Consider the following 27,345-nt stretch of genomic DNA (forward strand, 5'->3'; position numbering starts at 1 on the left):
TTTATAAAACATTAAGCTTAAGATTAATAGGGGTGCCCAAACTTTTTCATATAACTGTATTTCTTGAAGTGGTTTCCACTTGAAAAACTCATTGTTTTTTAAGTTATTTTTTCAGTATTTGGCCAATATCTTACATCAGTATTTGTAAACCAAAACCAGGAATGGAACAATCAGAGGAAAAGTATAATAGAAACACATCACCACTTCTGCATGTAAAATACTGACCAAATACTTAACACGTGAACATGGCCTTAGGCTAAGTTCACATGAGCATATAAACATCGTACAAATTTCATGCAGACAAAAACGGACGATTTTTCATCCATTTTGTCAGCTTTATTGTTATCTGTATGCAATCTGTGTGGCATTCATTTTTATACATCAGCAGTGATTAAAATTTCCAAGACCAAATACAGTTTCCTATGTTAATAATGGTAATATATTGGTAAAAATCGGGTGCAATATGTTTGGTCCGCATGGGATCCGATTGTTTTTGCACACCTATAGAATTGTATAGGCGAATCTTATACTGAAGAGACTAGTGCACGATGCAATTCCGTGTAAAAAAGACGGCCATCTGAACATTGGATCAAGTGCTGTCCATTTTTTTCCACAGACTTTTTCCAAAAATATGGTAGTGTGAACGTAGCCTAGCAAACTTAATTCTTATGCTCGTATTTATATATTTTCAATAACCTGCTTCTTAAAATACAAAATATCTGAAGCCAAAGTAAACTGACAAGCAGAAAGCAGCGCCGAGTAATCCATCCATATATTTATTTTTAGGGAGGCGATTGGAACATGTTGATTATTCTGAGTAATGAAAATGATGCGTCTCCCACACCTCGAATGTAAACACATGCATATGGAGAGACGGTAATAAAGTCTCGGCCTCCACTTTCCGTTTTCTCATAAGGAAGTGATGTAATTATTATCATTATTATTTCACAAGGAAAGCACATACCAGTCTGTCCAGTGTTATTGTGGAGCTAGAGCGGCTGGCAAAGCCACATACGACTGGCTAGTACAAAAAGTGTTTGGAAGGGTTTGCAATCAATAAGGAATAGTGACACAAATTACAAAAGACATATTAATGGAATTTCTTGTTTGCCAAGAACTGAGCACATAGGATCAAAGGTTTTTTCCATATGGTAAGTTTTATAGACATACAGTATGTGTGCCGGATCATAGATATATTTGGTCACCTTCAGAGCGCATTCAAACGGCCGTATAACACGGACGACGATCACATCGCAATGCTCGGACTGGCCGGCGGCTCTCCTGAGTCAAGCATGACAGCTGTATAGAAATACATTCTGTCACGCTCAGGTCAGGAGAGCCAACGGCCAGTCCGAGGATTGTGATGCAATCGTCGTCCGTGTTATACGGCGGTCTAACCGCGCCCTTATAATAAGTTATATATTTTATTTTAATTTTTCGACCATTTTGAATACCTCTGCTTGCTGGTTTTAAAAAGGAGGATTCTTGTTTACATCTAGGCCACGTTCACACGTTCAGTATTTGGTCAGTATTTTACCTCAGTATTTGTAAGCCAAAACCAGGTGACGTATTTCTATGAAACTTTTCCTCTGATTGTCCCACTCCTGGTATTGGCTTACAGATACTGAATTAAAATACTGAACGTAGCCTAAAGGGAACCTGCTGGATTTCACACCCCAAACTATTTATATGCCAGTCTGTTTCTCTATTGCTGAGAAATCAGTGTTTGAATTAGTATGAAAATGAGGCTGTATGTCTGAAGCCTCTGTCACTCCAGCTCTATCCCCTGTATAGCACTGCCTCCTCTTACTTGACTAATGGCTAATTTGCCTGAAGTCTTACAGTATAGAGGCTATCAGTTAAACAGGAGGAGGCGGGGAATAGAGCTGGAGTGACAGGGGCTTCAGATCTACAGCCTCACTTGCATATCAATTCAAATGCCGATTTGTCAATAATGGAGGAACAGACTGGCCATGTAAAGGTATTGCTGGACTTGTCCTTGAAAGAGCTGCATGTGCATATAAATAGTTTGGGGGTTAAATCCTGCTGATAGATTCTCTATAAAGGATATAGACACGCTGAGGGCATTTTATTTTACTTAAAAGCATGCATTTTGGGCTAAAAATCGCTTTTTGCAATTGGGTTTCGTTAATTTTGCACCGTTTGCTTTCTAACACCTATGTGTTGCACTGTCCGATATTTCTGGCTGTAGAATGGGTTAATTAAATACCCGTCAGTCAACTCATTCTGACAGAGTTTGTAACTCTTATCTGTCTTTTCCTGAACTCCTCTAAGTTCATTTTTATGACCAAAAAGCTCAACTCTGGTGTGATTTGTGATCATAATGCTGCACAGATTTGCTCAGAAAAAGACAAGTAGAAGAGTCACAAACTCTCCAATGAGAACGAGCTCATGATGGATTCCCAGATAATGCATTCTGCAGACAGTACAACATAGAAGCCATGGAAGGGAAACAATGCAGCGTTTTTAATAAAACCCAAGTGCAAAAATAATTTTTTTTTAGCCCCAAATACATGCATTTAACAAAAAAAAAATTCTAAAGTTGCCCATATTCTTTAACAGTTTATTTCTGAAGGATTAAAATCTGTCCTGAAAATGGACAGATGGGTATATAGCTCAATGTGGCACAGCTCAGACTATGGTACCATAAAGAGATTACCATACTTTGGTCATATGACCAGGACAGATTATGTTATCCAGAAGTAAATAATGGGGATTCCTATTGGATGACTGGTAGCAGAGATATTGAAGACCATGATAAATTGATGCAGAAGGAATGTTCTAAAATTGTGTAACTTTTTATTTTACAATGACGATCTTATGTTTGCAAATGCATAGGGCCTCGATCAGACGTCCATGATTTTTCTCACATGTAAAAACACACACTGTCCTTCATCAGTGTTTTGCGTCCAAGTTTCATCAGTGTTTGGTCAGTGTGCCAGCTTTTATCGCTACTGTTTCACAAGTAATTTTCACGTATGAAAAGAAAAAAATATATATTAATTGCAAAGCTTCTCCTATCTATTAAAATGTAATCACAGACAGTGCACGGATTGTACACTGATGACATCCGAGTGCTGTCTGTTATCTTCACAGACCCGTAGACACAGACATGTGAAAAGCACACTAGACTTTGCTGAAAATCACGGACAAAACCCATACATGATTCAGGGAGGTCGGAAAGAGTCCCAAAAGTGAGCAAACATGGTGAAAAGATTAAATTGTGGCAGCAACATAACATGTAGTCATAAGATTGAAAAAATTAATATGTAACCTGGTTGGTCATGCCCATCCCAGAAAGCCATACCTAAAGCACCAGCATCATTGACTGTCAGACCACAGTTACTTAGGCTCAGGATTCTTAAACTACTGACGTGACCGAGGTGTGGTGTCAGCAACATCATGGATCCACCAACCAACTCATTCCAAGAAAGGTCAATTTCTTCTGCATCGGGCATAAATGGCATCAATGAACCTAAAGGAAGACAGAAGTATACAGCTAGAAGGAGCAAATTTGTCCTTTAATTACTTATGAAGAGATATATTGATAAATTTACAATCATCTCTGCTCTGCACCTCTTTTTCTGGCAGCCTTCCTTCTTATTGGCATTTCTTACATTTTGTATCAATCGTCTTCTCAGTAGCCTAGCTATGTAAGATGACTGCATCCAAAATGTGGCTGGTAAAAAAGCCATTCATAGATAAAAGTGTAATGCAGGTATGGAAAAATAATAAATGGGGTTATCAGACTTGGGGCACAGTCAGATAGCCATATAAATCGGGCTGAGAACTGGCCAGTTGGTGTCCCAACCTTAGAGGGACAGCAGCATAGAAATACATGAAGCTGTCACACTTGAGTCGGGATAGGCACCCGCCAGACTGTGCTCTGCGCTATGTTCTCGGTCTGATGTATACGGCTGTCTGGCTGTGCCCTTATAAACATTTATTAAAAGATCAGCAATGTCATTCAGGTCCTCATTGTGCTCAGTATCACAGGAGAGGAGCTATAAGGTTTTATCAAGATGGTATAGATGCCCTTCCGCCATCCACTCTTTGTTTTCAACTACTCCAGACACTTGCTGCAGATGCCTAGAAGAAAAAGGTTCTTACGCACACATCTAGTGGGCATGTACACCCATCAAAAAATTGTGGATGGCAATTTTCGAATTGTATAACAAACTCTTTTTGTATAAGGTCCAACCCTCAATGGAACTAGCTTTAGTATCTCTAAGTGACATCTCGATCTCAAAATTCAAGAAGGGTCTCCTTAGACACTTTCTCACGGTGGCTAGGAACCTGATTCCTCAGTATTGGAAACAAGAAAAATTGCCACCACGTTTGGAATTTGTATCAGAACTTAATAATATTTACAGAATGGAGCAATTGATTGGTCAAATCACCGGAGATACAGATAAGATTAATAAACCTGGGCCCCCTGGATCGTGTTCAGGGAAACACCAGACTTGGACTCTTGGGTGAATGGGTCTCAATCCTAAGTCCGGTCTGCCCGGAGGAGGGATCTATGATCTATGACCCAACCCTTTCCCTTCCACCCCCTCTCCTCTCTCTGCTTTCCCCCTTTATTTTACTCGCATATCTCAACAACCCTGATATTGATTATAGCTGTTATTAACATTTATAAAGTTTAATAATACACATTGTCATGGGTTACTTAATCATAACTACCATTTTTCTCAGGGTTATCATAATGCTGACAAGGGGCGGTAGTCTGCCACTAGGCTAAAAACCATAAAGCAAAACACGTTTTACTGCTGATTGCTCTTATCTGTGACTTAAAAATACTTGATTTTTATGAACTTCACCTGCACTTACACTGAAAAAAGGACAGGTACCACTATAATACCATTAGGGTGCCACAGAAATATTCCACAAATAGCCCCCACAGAACAGACATACATTAATGAAATCTATCAGGAGTGATGGTGAGGAGGGAGAACTCACCCCTTATGAAGCTGCATTATGTAGCATCACTACATGTGGGGTATTCATCCTTCAAGCACAGGATGGCGCTCCACTGTATACCCTTACTGTACAGTCATTTTTCTGAGGCGGCTTTACTGATGGTTGAGCCGTCGTTCTTACTGCGGCTCCACCACCGGTGGCTTTCACTCTATACTGTGATGTATAGAGAGCGGGCACCTTCTGGAAAAAGAGCATGTCACTTCTTTTACCCGCTTTAGGGTTTCTGAAACTTGAAGAGGTTAAAAGAAGTGACATAAGAACAGCAATATTGTTTTGTCATAGCTATGCACAATGTTCACTTTATGGGGGGGTTTTCCATAAACCATAGGAAACATTGGTGACTGTGCCAGTGTCTAAATGGCACAGCGTCCACATACCCTAAGGATATGTACACACGGCGTGTTTTTCAGACTGGTTCCGCACATAATCCACTTAAAAAAGTGCCACAAAACCACCCCATAGAATAAACATAATGCACAGCAATGTCAAAACAACATTGCTGTGCAGAAGGTCAGTCTTATGTTACTTCTTTTTACCTCTTCAGGATTTGGAAACCGTGACGCAGTTAAAAGAAGTGACATGCTCATTCCTAGTGGAAGCTGCCCGCTCTCTATACTTAACAGTATAGAGTGAAAACTTATACCAGAACAACGGCAAAGCCGCCTCCGGAAGATGACTCACCTCAGGAAACCATAAGGGTAAGGGCACACGACTTTCTTTTCAAGAGGATTCCACCTAAGAAAATCTATCAGAAATTTCTCAAAATAATGAATATAAGTATTCCTATATAAAAATGACCAGCTGTGCATATGCCTCTAAAATCTGTGTGTGAATGTAGCCTTACTGCCCATGTAAGTGATGCTTTGTAATATAAAACGTGCAGGCAGTATTGCTAAGTAAGATGAAATCTAATACAGGAGAATTCGCTGACATTTTAGATCATTAATGCAGTAAACTGTTTTACTTACCAAGTTCTTTTATGCCAGTAGCTGTCAGACCACAGTTATTCAGGTTTATAAACTGATATTCTGCTTTTTTACCAAACTTCTCCATAAACTCCTTTACCTTCAACCATCCAGATGTTTCTGAATCCAGCTCATCCTCTTCTGTGTAATGCACAATATGCACACAGTCATATCAGACATCAATACTACAGATGTGCAATCATTCTGAACTGTCTCTTTCTACACGGTGTTCTATACAGATACAATATGAGTTCTAAATAATTTCCAGCTTCATATGAATTCATGTGGAGTATGGAATATGGTGCTCATATGGATTGCTTACATGGATCCCTACTGATGGATTTAATGACTTTGTTGGGAGAAAATCAGAAAACACATTCACATGCGGCATCACCCTATTAATGCAACCCTGCATAGGATAGCTCTGCCATTGTGTTATGGCTTTGGTTGTGTGTGAGGTCGCACACTTTTCTGGTTGTATGGAATGACTACAGGGCAACTCTGAACAGTGCAACTTTGCAGACTAATCAGTGGAGGTCCAACCACTGGGACACCCTCTGATCCAGAAAAAGTGGCTTTAATATCTTGCCTTAAACCATTTAATGTTCAATTTCCTACTAATCCACCAACTGTAGTAGTTTTAGACAAATATTCAAAAGGCACATAATATATCATGGTGGTTGGGAACCATAAGGACTGTTAAGTTCCCTCATAGTAGTAAAGAAAATCATAAGTAGGTGGCGTACTCCCAAAATTTATGAACACAAGAAAAAACAAACATGGAGTAGCCATGAATGACAAAATATAATAAAAACAGCATTTTTTATTGATGAGAATACATCAAAAAATACATAGCATATAAAGATGAGGTCTAGTATAGGAGGAATACTAAGGGGAAACACCTAACCATGTAAGAAAAATAAATTTGGTGAGTCCCAAGAATAATTCAAATCCTCAATTTATTAGAAAATAATTTAAAGATCATACAGGTTGTATCCCCAACCTGTATGATCTTTTAATTATTTTCTAATAAATTGAGGATTTTAATTATTCTTGGGACTCACCAAATTTATTTTTCTTATGTGAAGCCTTAAGTCACGGCTATTGGTTGGAGACCCACAGCATTGCAAAACGGACTGAGCTATACAAAGAGGACACGGTGAGGCTGCTTTTTTTGTTTATTTACCTAACCATGTAGTCTGTATCACATGGAAATGGGCATATAGGCACAAACCAATGGGCAAAACTGAATAGAATATGTCTACAATAATTTATAATGTATCAACCAGCAAAGTGTATATCAATAAATATAACAAGTATATTGCACAAAGTATGATCTAGCCGGAAGATGAGAAACAGAGAGACATGTAGTATGAGCTACCCATCATAGCGCTCCAATATAGTAGGAAGAAAGTCTAGATCACAATGACTGCTAATAACTTACCCATGGTGAGCAAGATAGGGGTTCCCCACGCTGCCCCTGCCCCACACTATAGTAGTTTTGCAGGATTCTGTGTTATACCACCCTCCCCCAATAAGTGGATTAGGCTGGTATAATCAGTGACACTGGTACAATATATAATACAGTGGCATGTAAAAGTTTGGGCACCCCTCGTCAAAATTACTGTTATTGTGAACAGTTAAGCAAGTTGAAGCTGAAATGATCTCTAAAAAAAAAAATTCTTATGTTTTACATTTTAAAAATTAAAAAAAGAAAAATGGGCCAAAGCAAAAGTTTGGGCACCCTTGGAGATCTGTGTGCTCAGATAACTTTGACCAAGGTTACATGTCACTGTATATTAATATCTTGGGTACCGCTTTACTGCAATAATATGTTGGGTGGAACTTTATTATTTTAATTTATTTCCTATGTTTTAAAATAGTGAATAGATTGTTCCCAAATTATTAGCAGTTATATGATGGACCCATATTTTGCTTCAAGATCTGCAACCATAGACCCCGATTCATCAAAGTGATTAAATCGCTTTGAAAAGTTGTGAAATTTTTGTGCAACACTGGGTTTCGCCCAGCTGCGACAAAGTGGGCAGAGCTGGGGCGTGACAGGGTGTGGTGACCCCTGCTCGTCAAATTCATGACAACGGTGGTGTTCCTTATGTCAGAAATCTTACTTCAGTCACTGACTGGAGTAAGATTTGTGACAAGGCGCACAAGGAGTCACACGCCACTTCATGCTTTGACTTGATTCATTAAGAAGTGTGCACTTCTTAATAAATCCTGCGCCTCATACTACATCCCACCCCCTCATCAAGACCAGAGAGAAAAACGCCGCTCTTGATGAATCGGGGCCTAAGTCTGGTAGTTACAGCTATTTAATGAACCTGTCAATTCATTCATGGTGCCAGAAATATGAGCAGCATGAATCTATATCGCAGCCATGTATGTTTTGAGAAGACATACTTTGAAAAGCCGTCCGGGAACTATGTGTCTTTGATTACTAGTCCAAGGCTGGTTCCCGGTGGTGTCAGCCTGCCCCACTCCCCTAGACTGACAGGTCTCTACTTGTGTGTGTTTCTGTAGGGAGACCTGTCAATACTCGGCCGGCTTTTCAAAGTACTTTTTCTCTGAAATGCCACGGCGATTGAGAATAAAACATACACGGCTGGAAAAACACAGCCTCTGCCTGATTCATAATGTCTATGGTTCAGAGTTAATATATAGTTATATATTAGCAGGAATGTCTGAATTCTATCTGCAGCCACGTGCTGGCGCTACAGGCTGGGGTCATGAAGAAGAATGTTGAAAAAGGATAGATAGATAGATAGATAGATAGATATATGGATAGATAGATAGATAGATAATAGATATATAGATATACGGATAGATAGATAGATAGATATATGGATAGATAGATAGATAGATAGATAATAGATAGATAGATATACGGATAGATAGATAGATAGATAGATAGATAGATAGATAGATAGATAGATAGATAGATAGATAGATAGATAGATAGAGTTGATTACTGACCTTTTATAGGACTGGTTTCTTCATTCCCCTTTTTACAGTCCACTTGATCCCCAGGTACAGATTTATTATCAGAGTCTTGATCGTCCTTTGGATTTGCTGTCTTTGTAGCCTCTTTATCGAAAACCTTGAAAAATTTCTTTACTTGGAATATGTCACTCTTTCCTTTGTCTGATTTTTTCCTTTGTATCTGACTAAATATCAAATCAAATGGAGACTTTTTTTGTGCTTCTCCCTCCTTTTTCTCAGATCCTTGTGAAATGTAAAAAGAGGGACAGCAATGTAGAATATATTAGCATCATGTATAGAGTATGTGTGTATATATATATGTATATATATATATGTATATATATATATATATATATATATATATATATACACAACTCTGGCAAAAATTAAGAGACCACTGCAAAATTTTCAGTTTCTCTGATTTTTCTCTTTCTAGGTATATTTTTGAGTAAAATGTACTTGGTGTTTTAGTCTATAAACTGCTGACAACATGTCTCCGAAATTCAAAGCTAAAAATTTGGTATTTATTTGCAGCAAATGATAAAGCGTCAAAATGCTAAAAAAGAAACAGTGCTTTCAGACCTCAAATTACTCATGTTTTAACTCATGAACAGTTCAGAAATCAATATTTAGTGGATTAACCATGATTTTTAATCACAACTTTCCACCAGTCTTTCCAATGCTTTCCAACAGAAAACTGTTTAGTGGTCTCTTCATTTTTGCCAGAGCTGTATATACACACACACACACACTCACGTATACTGTAAATATACACATATGACTATTCTCTTCTGTAAAGATGATTCTATCAGTTTGTATAAAGCTAAAGGCCAGTCCATACATCCTAAATCTGTTAATTGAGGGTCTTGATTTATAACTTATATGCTATCCTCCATGTGACCCACTATCATAACAAAAAATGCACGCTCATAAATTTCATTATGCATATAAATGGAGCATTGCTCTTCGGAAACATTATTGTACTCTAATACTTACTAACATCACCTTCATGAGATAAGGGCATTTAAACTCCACCCCCAAGAAGCATCTGGGAATGCCGAAAAAAGACAGGAAAGCCCACTTTTGGATGTGGTCAGAGGCATAGCTGGAAGTTTGCGGGGGGGGGGGGACATCTGAGTGGGCCCCTAACCATGTAACCCTCATTACAACTATGGTGGTGCACCCTAATAATGGGTATAAGGGAACCTAAGCAGATGACTGGGCAGATACTGAAAACAAATCTCTATACAAAGATGAACACTGCAATTACCACCATATGGTGACCATATAGTGGTAGATATGAGTTCGGCAGAAGACCTAAGAGATTACAGCACAGTTACAGATAGTGACATACAGCTTATGTTCTTTTGTATGGAGTTGTTCACTTTTCCCATCTTTTCCATCTGGCCCAGACCGACATGACAACTTCTTCTAGCCAGGACTCGTCTGCAGAGATTATAACACAGATACATTTGATTTCTCACATTTTCAGCACTGTCCCCATCTATTCCCAACCTGCACAAACTCTTCATCCTACTGATACCCCAATGCAGATCCACTTGTGCCGTATGTGTCCCTATAATTGTAACTACTGTGTGGCACAATAACACTGCTCCTTACTGCCTCACATAGTAATGCCCACCACTATGCCCCTTAAAAAGTATAATGCCTCCTTTGTGCAGTCTAGATGGTAAAATTACCCCCTTGAAGATTAGAAAATATTAATGCCCTGTGCAAATGCCCTAGAAAACAATGTCCATATTTCGCCCCAGGAAAGTGATAATGCCCCATGTGGACCTTTTGACAGTCACAATACCCTGAGTGCCCCAATAATGCTTCTTAAGGCTCACTTAACATTTAATAATGTCCAGAGTCCCCCCCCCATGTACAACTCCCCTATACAAAGTATGATGAGCCCACAGCTCCCTTATACACACTACGATGGGCCCCCAGCTCTCCGATACACAGTATGATGGGCCCACAGCTGCCCTATACACAGTACAATGGGCCCACAACTCCCCTATACATAGTACAAATGGGCCCACTGCTCCCCTATAGACAGTATGATGGACCCACAGCTCCCCTATACACAGTATGATGTCTCCACAGCTCCTCTATACACAGTATGATATCACCACAGCTCCCCTATACACAGTATAATGGGCCCACAGCTCCTCTATACACTATACCCCACAGTAGTCCCCACACTGTATAATGGCCCACACACTGTATAATGGCCCCCACAGTAGCCCTTAATGGCCCCCACAGTAGCCCTTACACTGTGTAATGGCCCCCTACATTAGGTCTTACACTGTATAATGGCCCCACAGTAGTCTCCACATCATATGATGCCCCCCACAGTAAGCCCCAAATTTTATAATGGCACTCACATTAGCTGCACACTATATAATGGCCCCCACGCTCTATGGAGGCCCCCCACAGTAATTTCTATAATGTATGAGGGGCCCACACAGTAGCCCCCACATTGTATGAGGTCCCCACAGTAACGCCCACACTGTATGAGGCCCCCCACAGAAGCCCCCACACTGTATGAAGCCCCCACAGTAGACTCTACAATATACGAAGGGCGCCCACACTTTATGATTCCCCACCAGTCCCATGATGCCCCCATACTTTTTAATGCCCCCATACTTTATGATGCCCTTGCACTTTATGATGCCCCCATACTTTATGATGCCCCCACACTTTGATGCCCCCACAATTTGATGCACCCATACTTTATGATGCCTCCACAATCACATGATGCCCCCATACTTTTTGATGCCCCCACACTTTATGATGCCCCCATACTTTATGATGCCACCACACTTTGATGCCCTCTTCCATTTTAATTAAAGTAAAAAACATTATATACTCACCTAATCCAGGATCCAAACGAGTGTTTTTGCAAAGCGCCAAAGCACACACTGGACATCAGAGTCCCTGCGCAGTGCAATGATGTCACCTCACCGGGACGCTGGCGTACTGTGCGTGCTCTGGCGCTTCTGCTGTTCTGTAGACGGCAGGCTTAAAGTGCCCTGCGGTCTACAGAAAGGAGAGCGGTAGTGCAAGGAGTTTGTGTCTCCCGGCACTGCCGCTTAGCTTATCTCTTAGCTCTCATGCGGTTGTTATGACTTATGAATCAGCGCTGGCGTCACTGTCCCCGCCTTCGGACAAATCATACATCAAGAAGAAGTCAGGACTGTGGCTACTCCCACTTCCTCTTGATGTTTGATTTGTCCGAAGACGGGGCCGGTGACGCCAACGCTGATTGGACGCCGGGCACAGGAGGGGAGTATAAGCTTTTTTATTTTATCGGAGCCAAACATTTAGATCAAGAAGGGGTTGTCCTAATAGTGGACAACCCCTTAAAGTGCTGACAGTAGTTTGAGTAACAAAAGTTCTGGATTATATGGGGGGGAGATGGGGGTCAGGGTTGCCAACCAGCCAGAAATTCCTGGGCGCCCCATAAAAATAGGGTTCTCTCTTTCCTATCTCCCAGACATTCCCCTTAAAGCTCTTCTTTTCACATTTTTTTCAATCAAAAGTTTGTACTTTATCTTGATGAATTATTGCTCTATTTGCATTTAAAACTTGAAATAAAAATCTAAAAATAGGGCTGCTTTTCATCTGTCCGTAAAAAAAAAAATTGATGAGTCCATGATTATTTTAAAGTTGGATAAACTTACATAGATTAATATGACTATAATTCTCATCATTTTAGAGTTCTTAATAAATGCAGATTTTGTCTTCATATTAGTATTATGGGCTGTAAACATATATAACAGATCTTAAAGGGAAAAAATGCTATTAACCTGCAGATATGGGGTTAATCTGCAGGTTAATAGCGTTCTGACACTGTGTGGCGCCCGCACTTAGACCCCTGCTGCCGGGAGGAAATTAACTTTATTCCCCCAGCAGCGTTCGGTATTTATACGCTCGTCTGTATGAGCACCGAAACATGTTTTTTTTTACTTTGTTTATTTTAGTTTTTAAAAAGCAGCATGAATTTCAAGCATTCTTGTGGCATTTTAGATCCATGTGATATTTGATGGTACGCAGTAATGCATGTGATTATTTATTTATTGCTTTTTTAATCGATTTCACACATCTGTGTTTTGCGCTCCATATTTGGACCACGATGCACAGACTGGCCGCGGGTCTCCTGCTCCGATCACGGTAGTCTAATATATGCCTACGAGCCTGCGGACTTCAGATCAGGAGACCCGTGCGCAGTCCAGGAATAACAGTCCAAGTGCAGACAAAGATGTGTGAAACCTGCCCCGTGCTGATTTCATCTATTGCATAGCCTAATGAGTCTGACCTTACTGATTTTACATGTGGATTTTGACAATGATTTACTGTGAATTGTCCCAAAAAAAATCTGGAATGTAGTTATGTGGGCTGAGAATGCTTTAAAACATTAATAAAACTAAGTGATAATTTAGTCAGACAGGTTATAATAAGGAGTAACATACTAATCATACTTACAAACCTTTAAATTCATTAACATTACCTTATAAAAATGTAATTAAAAATTAAAAAAAGACTCATTAAAGCATGCCCCCTGGTATTATTTCTATCTCATTTGCGTAGATGTCAACTACAATTCTGCATTCATCCAACTTGTTATACAAGTCTTTCATTGAAGTCACTTGAAATGTGGTTACCACTCCCGGATTTAGTTCCCAAGATTACATGTTAGCGTACCTTTAATGTCCATGCTTTCTACCGCCTCACAGAGGTTGAGCACTCAAGATTTTGGGAATTGCAGGATTACGTTTCTTGGAGTTCCTTGGTGTTATATCTTCATAATTTCAAGCAAATATCAGTTTGAATCCCAAGGCGTCTTCTGTATATACACCCTGCTGCATTCCTGTCTATTGTACAAGTCTAAAGTAGAAAGGTGTGATCATGTAACTAAACAAGCTGCTCTGCTCCGAGCGGTCATATCTACATGAGAACAGGTAATGCAGCAGCGCAGAACATAACAACCCAGGAAATAAGCAGGTGGACTTTGGCTTAAAACTTCCTTCTCGTATGAAATGCCAAGAAGTATGCTGGTAAGAGGCTGAGTCAGTCGCTGGCTCAGGTTACAGAATGAGAACGGTAAAATATGTTGATTGTGTATTTTATCATTTCAATGTACAATCCGGACTAGTGTGTTCTTAAATCGGAGACATGTATCGCAAGAAAGAGACTGAGCGATTGTTTTCAGAATTATTTGTAGTTCTCTACCATTTTTATTAAGAGCATCATATTTGCTCTTATTGTTATACAGTCATATGAAAAAGTTTGGGCACCCCTATTAATCTTAAGCTTAATGTTTTATAAAAATTGGTGTTTTTGCAACAGCTATTTCAGTTTGATATATGTAATAACTGTTGGATACAGTAATGTTTCTGCCTTGAAATGAGGTTTATTGTACTAACAGAAAATGTGCAATCTGCATTGAAACAAAATTTGACAGGTGCATAAGTATGGGCACCTCACCAGAAAAGTGACATTAATATTTAGTAGATCCTCCTTTTGCAAAAATAACAGCCTCTAGTCGCTTCCTGCAGCTTTTAATGAGTTCCTGGATCCTGGATGAAGGTATTTTTGACCATTCCTCTTTACAAAACAATTCCAGTTCAGTTAAGTTTGATGGTCGCCGAGCATGGACAGCCCTCTTCAAATGATTCCACAGATGTTCAATGATATTCAGGTCTGGGGACTGGGATGGCCATTCCAGAACATTGTAATTGTTCCTCTGCATGAATGCCTGAGTAGATTTGGAGCGGTGTTTTGGATCATTGTCTTGCTGAAAGATCCATCCACTGCGTAACTTCAACTTTATCACTGATTCTTGAACACTATTGCCAAGAATCTGCTGATACTGAGTGGAATCCATGCGTCCCTCAACTTTAACAAGATTCCCAGTGCCGGCATTGACCACACAGCCCCAAAGCATGATGGAACCTCCACCAAATTTTACTGTGGGTAGCAAGTGTTTTTCTTGGAATGCTGTGTTTTTTTGCCACCATGCATAACGCCTTTTTGTATGACCAAACAACTCAATCTTGGTTTCATCAGTCCACAGGACCTTCTTCCAAAAAGAAATAGGCTTCTTCAAATGTGCTTTTGCATACCTCAGCCGACTCTGTTTGTGCGTACTTGCAGAAACGGCTTCTTTCGCATCACTCTCCCATACAGCTTCTCCTTGTGCAAAGTGCGTTGTATAGTTGACCGATGCACAGTGACACCATCTGCAGCAAGTTGATGCTGCAGCTCTCTGGAGGTGGTCTGAGGATTGTCCTTGACTGATCTCACCATTCTTCTTCTTTGCCTTTCTGATGTTTTTCTTGTCCTGACACTTCTGGCCTTAACAAGAACTGTCCCTATGTTCTTCCATTTCCTTACTATGTTCCTCACAGTGGAAACTGACAGGTTAAATCTCTGAGACAGCTTTTTGTATCCTTCCCCTGAACAACTATGTTGAATAATCTTTGTTTTCAGATCAGTTGACAGTTGTTTTGAGGAGCCCATGATGCCACTCTTCAGAGGAGATTCAAACAGGAGAACAACTTGCAAGTGGCCACTTTAAGTAGCTTTTCTCATGATTGCATACACCTGGCTATAAAGTTCAAAGCTCAATGAGGTTACAAAACCAAAAAAAGTGCTTTAGTAAGTCAGTAAAAAGTAGGCAGGAGTATTTAAAACAAGAAAATGATAAGGGTGCCCATACTTATGCACAGGTCAAATTTTGTTTGAATGCAGATTGCACATTTTCTGTTAGCACAATAAACCTCATTTCAAGGCAGAAACATTACTGTGTCCAACAGTTATTACATATATCAAACTGAAATAGCTGTTGCAAAAACACCAATTTTTATAAAACATTAAGCTTAAGATTAATAGGGGTGCCCAAACTTTTTCATATGACTGTATGTGCTCCAGAGGAAGGCGCTTCAGGAAATGCTGGCGTTTTTTCACGTGAAACATCTTTTTTAGCATTTTGGTTTTTTTCGGGAATTATTACCTGAACACTATTGACCACTGGTGTTTTTATTTTCACTATTTTTCCAAAAATGTTTGTAGCGTCTTTTTTACTGGTGTTTTCCAATCATTTATTCAAGTCCATTCAACAATGAAGAAATCTCTAGCATTTTTTCAAGCAAAAATGCTGGCAAAATGCTAAAAAAAAGACGGCCTGGTGTCTTCCAGGCATCTTTTGACTCTTCCTATTGACTTCTTTTATAAAGTAAAAGCCATCTTCAGAGTGGAAAAAATTTAAGGAATGGCCGGCTCACTTTTTTTTAACCATTGGGTATCTTTGGAAACCTAAAGCAGTAAAAAGATGCTCAAAAGGCTGAACATATGAACAGCAAGTATTTTACGTAGAAATGCATATGTTCATTCATTCATATGAACAATTAGTTAGCACTTTTTCAGGCGATTTTTGGAGTGGAATTTGCCTGAAATAGACGTGTGCACATAGACTTAAATAGCTCAACAATATTATAATGGTTTAGTACAAAGAGGACCTGCCTGAAGTACATATTTTTATCACTGGATGTTAAAGTTTTTTAAATCTCAAAACATTGGGATTTAAGAGGAATGCAGGTGTTTCCTATCTCATCTGAGAAAAGTGAGATGTAGTAATAGAGACCCTGATTCCAGCAGTGTGTCACTTACTGAGCTACTTGCTGTCATTTTGATAAAATCCCTGTTTCTCTGCAGCAGATCTAGCAGTGCTCTGAATGCTGAGCTCTGTATAACTCCGCCCACATGACAGATTGTCAATTTTCTTCTTATGCACGGTGTTTACAGAAAGCTGCCAATCAGTGGTGGGGGCGGGGTTATACAGAGCTCATGAATATGTTTGACTACCTGGCAGCAGGTCTGCTAGTCCTCTAGTGATAATCTCCTGCTGATAAAACAGTGATTTTATCAAAACTAAAACAAGTGCCCAGTAAGTGACATCCCTGGAATCAGAGTCTCTGTCTCTACATTATGCTGCTCTCAGATTACGTGGCAAAAACCTGGTGACAGATTCCCTTTAAGGGTGTTGGTATTTCCCTCTAAATATATAGGTTATTATGGCCTTTGGTAGTAGAGTTGTTTTCGTCTTAGGGATGGTGGAAGTAATGTTGGTGTGCACAGGAGACTGTTAAACAATAGTTTTACTCATGAAAAGGCATTGAACTTGGTGGTTACAGAATTCTACCAAAATCTACAAGTTTAACAGTAAGAATCTTAGGGGTGGCAACAAGCTTGATTGTTTTAACAGTCTTAAGGGAAACAGAAAATGACCTATTGTGACAAATTTATGACAAAATGTCATTGATAAGGGTCACTGCAAATGTCATCTACTCTTAGAGAGTAAGCCTGCTGCCTCTTGTAACCAGTTGTAACGTCTAAGTCTGTTGCCTTTTGTTAGACTGTGTAGCCATCAAGGACAATGACTCTCTTTGTGTAAAATTTTTCAACCTTAGTGCGCCTGCCGGCTTCTTCCTACTCTACTACTATTGGCCATTGAAACCAAAATGTATTTTAAGAGACATACCATTATCTTTCATAAGATACCTACCACCACTTACAAGTTTCCGTAGTAGCCCCTTTCCTCAGGGTGGGAATAAGGATTGTACAGCTTGACTTTACAGCATCTTTGCCACATTCACTGGATAGACCTAAATAGGATATGGCTTTATTTTTAGCCAAATGACATATCCACTGGCACTACTAAGAACACCTATAAAGAATGCAGGTCTAGATCTAACGGGTAGTTGTAGCACTTTGGAGGGCAAAAGCCTTGTTCTCCTACCATGTATATTCTCAGCATTTCAGGTTGATTTTAATTTTAATGCTAAAAAGAAATATAGAGATGAGTGGATCGATTTATTTGCAGCTAATCAAATTTTTGGAGAAAATTCAGCAACGTCAGAGAATTTGAATTTCAAAAGATCATCTCATCTCTAATAATTAGAAGTAATATTTGAATTATCATCCCCTTCATAAAGCCATATTTTCTTCCCCAAATAAGACCAAGCAAGAGGAATCAGTAGCATCACCCCCAACAAAAAAAAGGAGAGGACCTGTTAGGCTGTTTTTCTGTTCTATCATGGAAACAGAAAAATGGAACTCCTGCAAAAAACAGATGTGTCCTGTGATGAACACAACTGACGACAAATGTACCCATTTACATGTTCACATTTTACCGAAAAAAAATAGTACTAATAGGGAATTGCAATAAAATGTTTGACTGCAACAGTCCAAGTGACACACGTTGCCCCCTGCACAATAAGTAAGGGATTTTTCTGTTGCGTCTGTAACATTAACAGCTCGGAATTTGAAGAAACAATCCTATTAAGTCCAAAGTTAAATAATTAGTCTGTCTTGTATTTAATGTTCAAAGATTAACTTGGATTTTGCTACTTTGCCTCACTGTGACTCTTTAATATGACATGCTTTGTGAGGCATTAAAACCATTAGAACGATTAGTTCAGAAAAAAATGGTTTAACGCAAAGGAATTGGCAGGAGAATCCTAAACATCAAGCACAATCTACTCAGCAGTTCAGGATGTTCCCTGATGGATTTATATGTAACTTGTGACAAACAAACTACTACCCAGTTACACAGTTTGGTGAGATGATAAAGGAATATTCTACATTTATTTATTTTTTAGGACCCATGCTTATCTAAAAATAACAGAATCAAACTTACTTACCTCTATCTTTGCAGTAGTGACGTTACCGCTAAAGTATGTGACCACTGCAGTCAGTTACTGGGTTCACTGGTCATGCCAAGGTAGATGACACAATCCCACTGAGCCCAGTGTTTGGCTGCACTGTTCACATGCTGTAGTTGGAACGTGACCACTGCAGCATGTCTATAAAGAACGGGCAGCGGAGACTCAGTAATGCAGCGGCAGGGTGGAAGTATGGCTCAGTTTGATACTTTTAGGTAAAGCAAGCTAGTGTCCTAAATAAATGAAAAGACCCATGGAAATTCTCCATCCATCCCCTAGATTTTAAGTATGAATGTAGGGAAAAAAAACAAGACTTAATATAAAGAGAGTCAATTTACTCAACTGTGCTTTTATTCTGTGAAGAAGGTGCAGGTATAAACCCAGCAGAAGCTACTAGCCCAATGCTGGCTGGAAGGTTCTGTGGTATATCATAAGGGGTTTGAGTGCTAGAGTATGAGTTATGATTAGAAACTCTGACAGATAAATATTTCCTATATAATCACTGCCCACAGGACTGTAAAGATAAACTATGTTAATGTTTTTCATAATAATTTTCGTGTTTTATTGTATTTCAGTTTTGGTCAAATGTAGCTTGATATGCAAAAGTTTTGGGAGCGCTGGAAAAAAAATGCTGCAATGTAAGAATGCTTTCAAAAATAGAAGTTTTAATAGTTTAGTTTAGTTTATTTTCTATCAGGAAAAAAATGCAAAGTGAATGAACAAAATAGAAATCTAAATCAAATTAATATTTAGTGTGACGGCACTTTGCCTTCAAAGCCACATCAAAGCATAAATTCTTCTAGGTACACTCACACAGTTTTTGAAGAAACTCAACATGGAGGTTGCTCCAAACATCTTGGCGAACTAACCACAGATCTTCTGTGGTTGTAGGTGTGTGCAAATCCTTCTGTCAGTTCATGTAATCCGAGACAGACTCGATGTTGAGATCAGGGCTCTGTGCGGACCATATCATCACTTCCAGGACTCCTTGTTCTTGTTTACATAGAAGATAGTTCTTAATGATATTGACTGTATGTTTGAGGTCCTTGTCCTGCTACAGAATGAATTTGGAGCCACACACCTACCTGACGGTATTACATGATGGATAAGTATCTACCTGTATTTCTTATAGATGGGGGGGTTGTGGAAATTCCACGCCGCTGTTGGGTATAGTAGTGAATCCAGGTACACATAAATGAATTAGCGTTTTTTTTTATTTGTCTATGCGTTTTGAAGTATACAAACTTCTTCAGGTCATATACATGAAACATAATACAGACACATTTATGAAATGTCAAATAATGGTGCCAAGAGTACACATGATGCATCAAAAGTTCATCTGGTGCCAGTGACGGAGAAAAAAGGGTTGATCAAAGAAAGGGGGAAAAAATTATACGAAGTATGCAATTGTTATTGAAATTGTACTAAAAGAAATTGCATCCAGCAAAAAATTTTTATAGCATATTAATGCTGTTTGGATGGCATTTTTTTCAATTTGCTTCATCATAAGATTCTCATCATCGTCATCATTCATTATCAGTAAACCTCCAGTTTTATCTCCTGTCATCCCAGACATTTGTTGTGTTATTTAATGGATATTGTCTGCTGATATTTGTCCTATTGTTGTTATCCATGATATAATAAATGATCAGACATTTGTGATGGTGATGAAATGTTAGATGAGTAAAGTGACGCTCTGTAGTGACAAGCTAATGTAATACTCCCATGATTTCATCCCAAAGCTGCTCCCTGTCTAGTAATCCCAATACGACAAGCCATTTAATCTGCTTGTCACCATGTCATGGGACTAACAGACACCACAGGCTCCTGAAAGGGACATTCTACTGGAGTTGCAGTAACTTTTCTTGCACTCAAGAGAAAAGACTCAGCAAATGTAAGTTTTAACCAAAATTTATAATTTCAATTATTTATCAGTGGAACTACTATCACACTTCCTCACCAAAGGTAACAGAACTTAATATTCATATACGAAATAAAAAATATATAATTAATATTAGTTATGAAACAGGTAGGAAACAGGTAGGAAAACAGGAGAAGATAGTTGTGTCTACTGTTGGTAGAGCTCATGGAAAATGACCTTGTTTCTAGTCAAGGAGTTACAGTAATGTATTAAAATTTAACAGCCCAGCAAAAATATAAGATCAATTTAAAAGTTATTTTTTTACCTATATATTTTTCTGTCCTCTATGTTATTGTGTTGTATTGTTATTTATGGGGATCAGGTATCAGTAATATAAAATCGTTTGTAGATCCAGCTCACCCCATCCAATATATGTATATTATTCAGCCTGGTTTCCTGGGCAATCCACTCCACTATGCACGGATAAAGCTTGTGAGGTATCTAGCAGCTTTGTTCAAAGTTGTGAAAAGAGGTTTTTCAATCCAACAAAGCGAATTAAAAGCAAAAATACTTTATTGTGACTTCATTAAAATAGTAGCATGGGCATAAAAAATATATCTGACGCGTTTCGAGTCTCTCTGACTCTTAATCGACGATATCCTATCCAATCAGTACTGATACTTGTAAAAAAAATTGTAATATTGTCTACAATTGTCACTTTTGTTACATTGCACAACATGTATAGTATACAGTACACGCTATAAAACCCTCTCTTGTGTGTAACACGCCATTATCAGGTCTACGGTCTTTGTGTATCTTTTTAGGGGATGTGTTACACCAAATAGGTTTATCAAAATATTTAATGACAAATAAATGCAGTGGGAGCTGCTATTATGCATCCCATAAACTGTGTAGTTCATTCATTAGAGTGTTATGAGCTGATTATAAGTAGCCAGTTTTTCCATTTCCAGTATCTCATAGGACATATGGGATATTGATTCATGTGAAACATGGAGACGTTATAGTAAGGTGATCTTTCGGGAGATTTCACAGAAAAAAATGCTTCTTAGTTATACTACCTGTTTTATGCTGAGTATTACCAAATCATAATGTTATGCACGTGTATGTAATAATTTGTTTTAATAAAAAGGGTTATTTATTATAATATTGTATAATATATTTAGACATAAGCAAACTTAGACTAAACAGTCTGCAAATGCTGAAAATTTCTCATATTGGCTCATGCTGGATGGTAAAATTGATGCATATTTAGAAACTGTTGTCTAACTTTACCACCTCTTTGCTTTCTTTGTGCCACTTTTTTGCATTTAAGTGTTTGTCTATGTTTGCTCAATTTAAGCATGCTACTTTCCAACTAAGCTACACCTATATGTAAAATTTAAAATCCTCTTTGAATGTGTTTGAATTATGTTTTAACACATACACAGATCTGTCCCATTGTTCTCTGATATAATGTAGTGATACATTTTGTTTAGAAAATCAACAGATCTTGAAGTCAATACCATATGACAATATCTATCTCTCTGTCTATCTATCTCTTGTTACAATCAAAACTATTCAACCTTCATTTCATTTTATTCCTCTTAGAAACATTTACAATTTTTCTGCTGTCTGCAATAAACCAATCAAACAAAAACAATTTAAATAACTCAACACAATTAATATAACAAATTCAACACAAAATACCAATTTTAATGATTACTGCAGACTCAGAAGTATTCAACCCTTGAATAGAATTCCTCATAAGAACACACATTTGCAAATTAGGAGCGATCTCAAACATTCGTCAGATGTGCATGAAATGAAACACATCAAATACCTGAACTGGCTAGGGATTTATTGACTGTGTTGTTTAATTGCATGTTACAAATATGGCTAAGTCGAGAGAGTAGTTATATAAGTTAGTTAGGTTCACTTTAACATATATTTGTCCTAGAAATATATAAGGTGTTTCCACTTGGGCGTGGAGGGTGACATTACTCAATGACACTGTGCAATCACTGCTGATAGAGTCAGAACACAGTGTCGTAGGAGTATGCTAAAACCCAATTGGCAATTTTTCTATACATTTTGAGGAGGTATAAAAGGAGAAACGCACAAGCAGATATCTATCGATCTATTGATTTATAAGAGTGTGTGTGTGGGTGCGCGCGTGCATTTGTGCGTTCGTGTCTGTGTGCGTGAAAATTGAGGAAAAAAGAGAAAGAGGCGCTCCCTGTGTAATATTGCTACCTGTAGGTGATGATTGACTAAACAATTAGTTGCTCACCTGGGAGAGTTGTGTGCGGCACCAGTAAGTGGCCGAAAGTAATTTCACACTGAGAGGATAAAAAACTGGTTTATTACTGCAACGTGTTTTTGAATAGAGTTAACTCCTTCTTCAGGCATCCTGAAGAAAGAGTTAACTCTACTCCGAAACTTTTATTATATGGTTTGTGCGTATGGTAGCAGCAGTGCACATTTCATCCTTAGAACTTGGGGAAGGGTCCTCTGTATCATTTACCCTAATGGGCTCAGGGTGCCAAAGTTCAATACTGGCTAACCTGATTAGAAACCAGTGACAGGAAAAAAGTTAGAATGACAGGCATCCGACACACCAAAAAAAGTTGCTGCTGTGCTGCAAATTATAGCAGTTGCCGCCAAGTGGTCTTGCAGGAAGCCCCACAGATTATCACTGATTGCAGGATTGCTAAAGCTTTGAGCATGGCATATTCACATATAAAACCACTCACTTTAAAACCCCTTTTAAACATGCAGTTTGATTGCATTAATCTTTGATGTTCTATCTTGCAATGCTTTTACGCAGTCTGAAGTGACATGTGGCACAGAATATTTGACGTGTGCTCTTGGTGTCTGCACCTTGTCACTTTCTGTTAAGGAATAAGATCAGATTTTGACTCAGTGTGAGATCTCTGGCTTCTGGAAACAAGAGTTCACTGAGGCTAAGTCTCTGAAAGACGAGCTTAGTCTTCTCATCCCTGCCAAATACTAAACAACACCGGATTTGTAAGATGGGATAAGAAAAGACTCAGGTGTTCCCAGACTAATGCTGAGCAGATGGTATAAGATGTCAAGATGTCACCGTATGCAAACGTACCCATAACATTATATACAAAAATAGTAATAAGGGACATTTTAATCATTTACTTTTGAAGGGCTGAGGATGAACGTTTGATAGACAGAGATATATACAGAAACCTTGGGGCAGTATAGTAAAATTCATCTTCGACTGTTAAAACACAGACTTGTGAAAAGTAAGTCCAGCATGGTGGCTCAGTGGTTAGCACTGTTGCTTTGCAGCACTGGGGTCCTAGGTTCAAGTACCCCCAAAGGCAACATCTGCAAGGAGTTTGTATGTTCACCTCGTGTTTGCGTGGGTTTCCTCCGGGTTCTCTGGTTTCCTCCCATACTCCAAAGACATACTGATAGGGAATGTAGATTGTGAGCCACAATGGGGATTGTGATGATGATGTCTGTAAAGTGCTGTGAAATTTGATGGCGTAAGTAAGCATGATAAAATAAAAAGCCAAGATTTCTGTGATATTACATTTCTTAACCCCTTCACCCTCAAGCCTGTTTTCACCTTCATGACTGGGCCAAATTTTACAATTCTGACCACTGTCACTTTATAAGGTAATAACTCTGGAACGCTTCAACAGATCCCACTGATTCTGAGAGTGTTTTTTTCATGACATAGTGTACTTCATGATAGTGGTAAAATTTCTTTAATTTGACTTATTTGTGAAAAAAAATGAAATTTGGTGAAAATTTTGAAAATTGAGCAATTTTTAAACTTTTAATTTTTATGCCCTTAAATCAGAGTGTTATGTCACACAATATAGTTAAAAAATAAAATTTCCCAAATGTCTACTTTACATCAGCACAATTTTTGAAACATAATTTTTTTTTATTAAGAAGTTATAGGGGTTAAAATTGACCAGCAATTTCCAATTTTTCCAGCAAAATTTACAAAACCATTTTATTTAGAGACCAGGTTACATTTGAAGTGACTTTGAGGGGTCTACATGACTATATGACAGAAAATACCCAAAAGTGACACGATTCTAAAAACTGCACCCGTCAAGGTGCTCAAAATCTCATTCAAGAAGTTTATTAAACCTTCAGGTGCTTCACAGGAATTAATGGAATGTGGAAGGGAAAAAAAAGCATTTAACTTTTTTTCACAAAAATGTAAATTTGGACCCAAATTTTTCAATTTTCACAAGGGTAACAGGAGAAAATAGAACTCAAAATTTGTTGTGCAATTTCTCCTGAGAACGTCGATACCCCATATGCGGGAGGGAAAACCACTGTTTGGGCGCACGGCAGGGCTCAGAAGGGAAGGAGCGCCATTTGACTTTTTGAATGTAAAATTTGCTGGAATCATTAGCAGATGCCATGTTGCATTTGGAGAGCCCCTGTTGTGCCTAAACAGTGGAAACACCCACATGTGACACCATTCTGGAAACTAGACTCCTCAAGGAACTTATCTAGGTGTGTGGTGAGCACCTTGAACACCCAGGTGCTTCACTAAAGTTTATAATGTTGAGCCGTAAAAATAAAAACAAATCACATTTTTCCAACAAAAAATGTTCTTTTAGCCCCAATTTTTTTATTTTCATAAGAATAGCAGCAGAAAATGGACCCCAAAATTTGTTCTGCAATTTCTCCTGTGTACGCCGATACCCCATATGTGGTCGAAAACTACTTTTGAGGCACAGTGCAAAGCTCAGAAGGGACGAAGCAGTAATTGAAGTTCAGATTTTGCTGGACTAGTTTGAGGGTGCCATGTCACATTGGCAGAGCTCCTGAGGTGCCAGAACAGCAGAACCCCCCACAAGAGACCCCATTTTACAAACTACACCTCTCAATGAATTCATCTAGGGGTGCAGTAATCAAATTGACACCACAGGGGGGTTACAGAATTTTATACCATTGGGCAGTGAAGAAAAAATTAATTACATTTTTACCACTAAAATTTTTTTTAGCCCCTGATTTTACATTTTCACCCTGGAAAAATGGGTAAAAATTGCACCATAATTTGTCCCACAATTCCTGCTGAATGTAGAAATACCCCATATGTGGCTGTACAGTACTGCTTAGCCACATGGCAAGTATCGGGAGGGACAGAGCGCAGATTTTCCTAGAATAGTATGCAGACTCCATATACAGAGCTCCTACGTGCTAATACCCCCTCAAGTGACCCCATTTTGGAAATTATACCCCTTTGGGAATTTATCTACAGGTGTAGTGATGATTTTGACTCCATGGGTGTTTTCCAGAAACAAGCAGCAGTGGATGTTGCTGTGTGAAAATTGCGAACTGCTGTTGTAGTGACCAGTACATTGTAGTGACCTGTACGTTGCGCCCAACTTGTGCTTCTGGAGACACATCCATAAATTAGGCGCTCCAGGAATGCCTAACATGTGGACGCTAACTACAGTTTAGGCACAATAGAGCTCAGAAGGGAGGGGTCATTTGGATATGGGAGCGCAGAATTTGCTGAATTTGTTTTGGGGGGCAACGAGCCATTTCACTTTTCCTGAGCCTGTGTGCTACCCATAATGTGGAAACCCCCTATATTTCCGTTAACAGAAGATGGAACTGAGTGAGGACTTGCTTATTTTTGTGGATTGATTTGAAGCTTTTGTTAGGAACATTTTACATAACATTTTTGTTCACATTTATCCGGCGCTCTACGCTGAACATTTACAGGTTTCCTTCTAAATCTCCAAGTGACGTGATTCAGATGAAACCCCCGAGGGATCCATTCACTATAATGAAGCAGCAGAGTTACTGCGGACCGTGATTTTATGCACTCCTAAAAAGAATGACACTGCCGGATCACAAGTCAGACGGCGTCCACAGTGCCTCCATCTGCCTTATTACAGGGAATCTTCCGCCTGGGCTTTTGTCTGAATCTCGTATTTCAGAGATAGACGCGGAAATCCCGATGTAAGCGCTCAGTGCAGAGCGCAGGATAAATGTGAGCCAAGCCTTACTTCAATCTTTGGAGGATAGAGTGAACAAATCAACAACAGGTGAAGAATAGATTTTTATTTTTTTTTTACACCGTTCCTCGTGCGGTATAAGTGATCAGACGGCATTATTCTTTGGGTCAGTGCGATTACAGCGATATCAGATTCATATCGGGTTTTTATGTTTGGCAAATGTCAAAATGTATGTCACACACTAAAAGACACGTTTTATTGCAAAAACTAGTTTTTCCATCACCATATTTTGAGAGCTATAATTTTTTCCATATTTCAGCTGACAGAGTCTCATGTGACTGCTTGTTTTTTGCAAGACGAGTTGACGTTTTTATTGGTATCATTTTCGGGCACATGACATTTTCTTTGTATTCCAATTTTTGGGAGGCAGTATGAACAAAAAACAGGAATTCAGAAATTGTTTTTTTATTTTTTATGCCATTCCACGTGTGGTAAGATTGATAAGGCAGCTTTATTCTTCGGGTCGGTGCAATTACAGCGGTACCACATTTATATTGTTTTTTTTATGTTTTCACACTTTTACACAATAAAAACTATTTTGAAGACAAAATAATAATTTTTGCATTGCTTTATTCTAAGAGCTATAACTTTTTTATTTTTCTGCTGATGGAGCTGTACGGTGACTTGTTTTTTTGCGGAACAAAATTTCAGAGATACAATATTTATCTACATTTGTGCTTTTAATCGCGTTTTATTCCACTTTTTGTTTGGAGGTATAATGATAAAGTATCGTTTTTTGCCTCGTTTTTTTTTTT

At 38.7% G+C, this 27,345-nt stretch overlaps 2 protein-coding genes across 4 annotated transcripts in view; one reads left to right on the plus strand and one right to left on the minus strand.

Annotated features, from left to right (window-relative positions):
* Nucleotides 1-14,011, minus strand: part of LRRC31 (leucine rich repeat containing 31) — a 53,600-nt gene extending 39,589 nt beyond the window's left edge. Inside the window, exons 1-4 of the mRNA XM_073674858.1 lie at nt 13,677-14,011; nt 8,961-9,209; nt 5,973-6,110; nt 3,329-3,496 (exon numbers count right to left, since the gene is read on the minus strand). Coding sequence (XP_073530959.1) covers nt 3,329-3,496; nt 5,973-6,110; nt 8,961-9,209; nt 13,677-13,689 — 568 coding nt within the window. The 5' untranslated portion in view covers nt 13,690-14,011. The remainder of the gene's footprint in view (nt 1-3,328; nt 3,497-5,972; nt 6,111-8,960; nt 9,210-13,676) is intronic.
* The window catches only part of SAMD7 (sterile alpha motif domain containing 7), a 91,142-nt gene continuing 64,745 nt past the window's right edge, over nt 949-27,345 (plus strand). Inside the window, exons 1-2 of one of the 3 annotated variants that reach the window (XM_073674861.1) lie at nt 949-1,151; nt 5,549-5,702. Coding sequence is in view for 2 of the 3 variants with exons in the window: in XM_073674859.1 (XP_073530960.1) it covers nt 14,012-14,029 (18 nt within the window). In the remaining variant the exon portion in view is untranslated. Of the gene's footprint in view, nt 1,152-5,548; nt 5,703-13,672; nt 14,076-27,345 lie in introns of those variants that run through there. The other 2 variants (XM_073674859.1, XM_073674860.1) reach the window with 2 other exon arrangements.

The sequence above is a fragment of the Phyllobates terribilis genome, unplaced genomic scaffold (assembly GCF_046119375.1).
Source record: "Phyllobates terribilis strain yellow unplaced genomic scaffold, ASM4611937v1 Scaffold_3__8_contigs__length_932513732, whole genome shotgun sequence".
Taxonomy (NCBI): Eukaryota; Metazoa; Chordata; class Amphibia; order Anura; family Dendrobatidae; genus Phyllobates; species Phyllobates terribilis.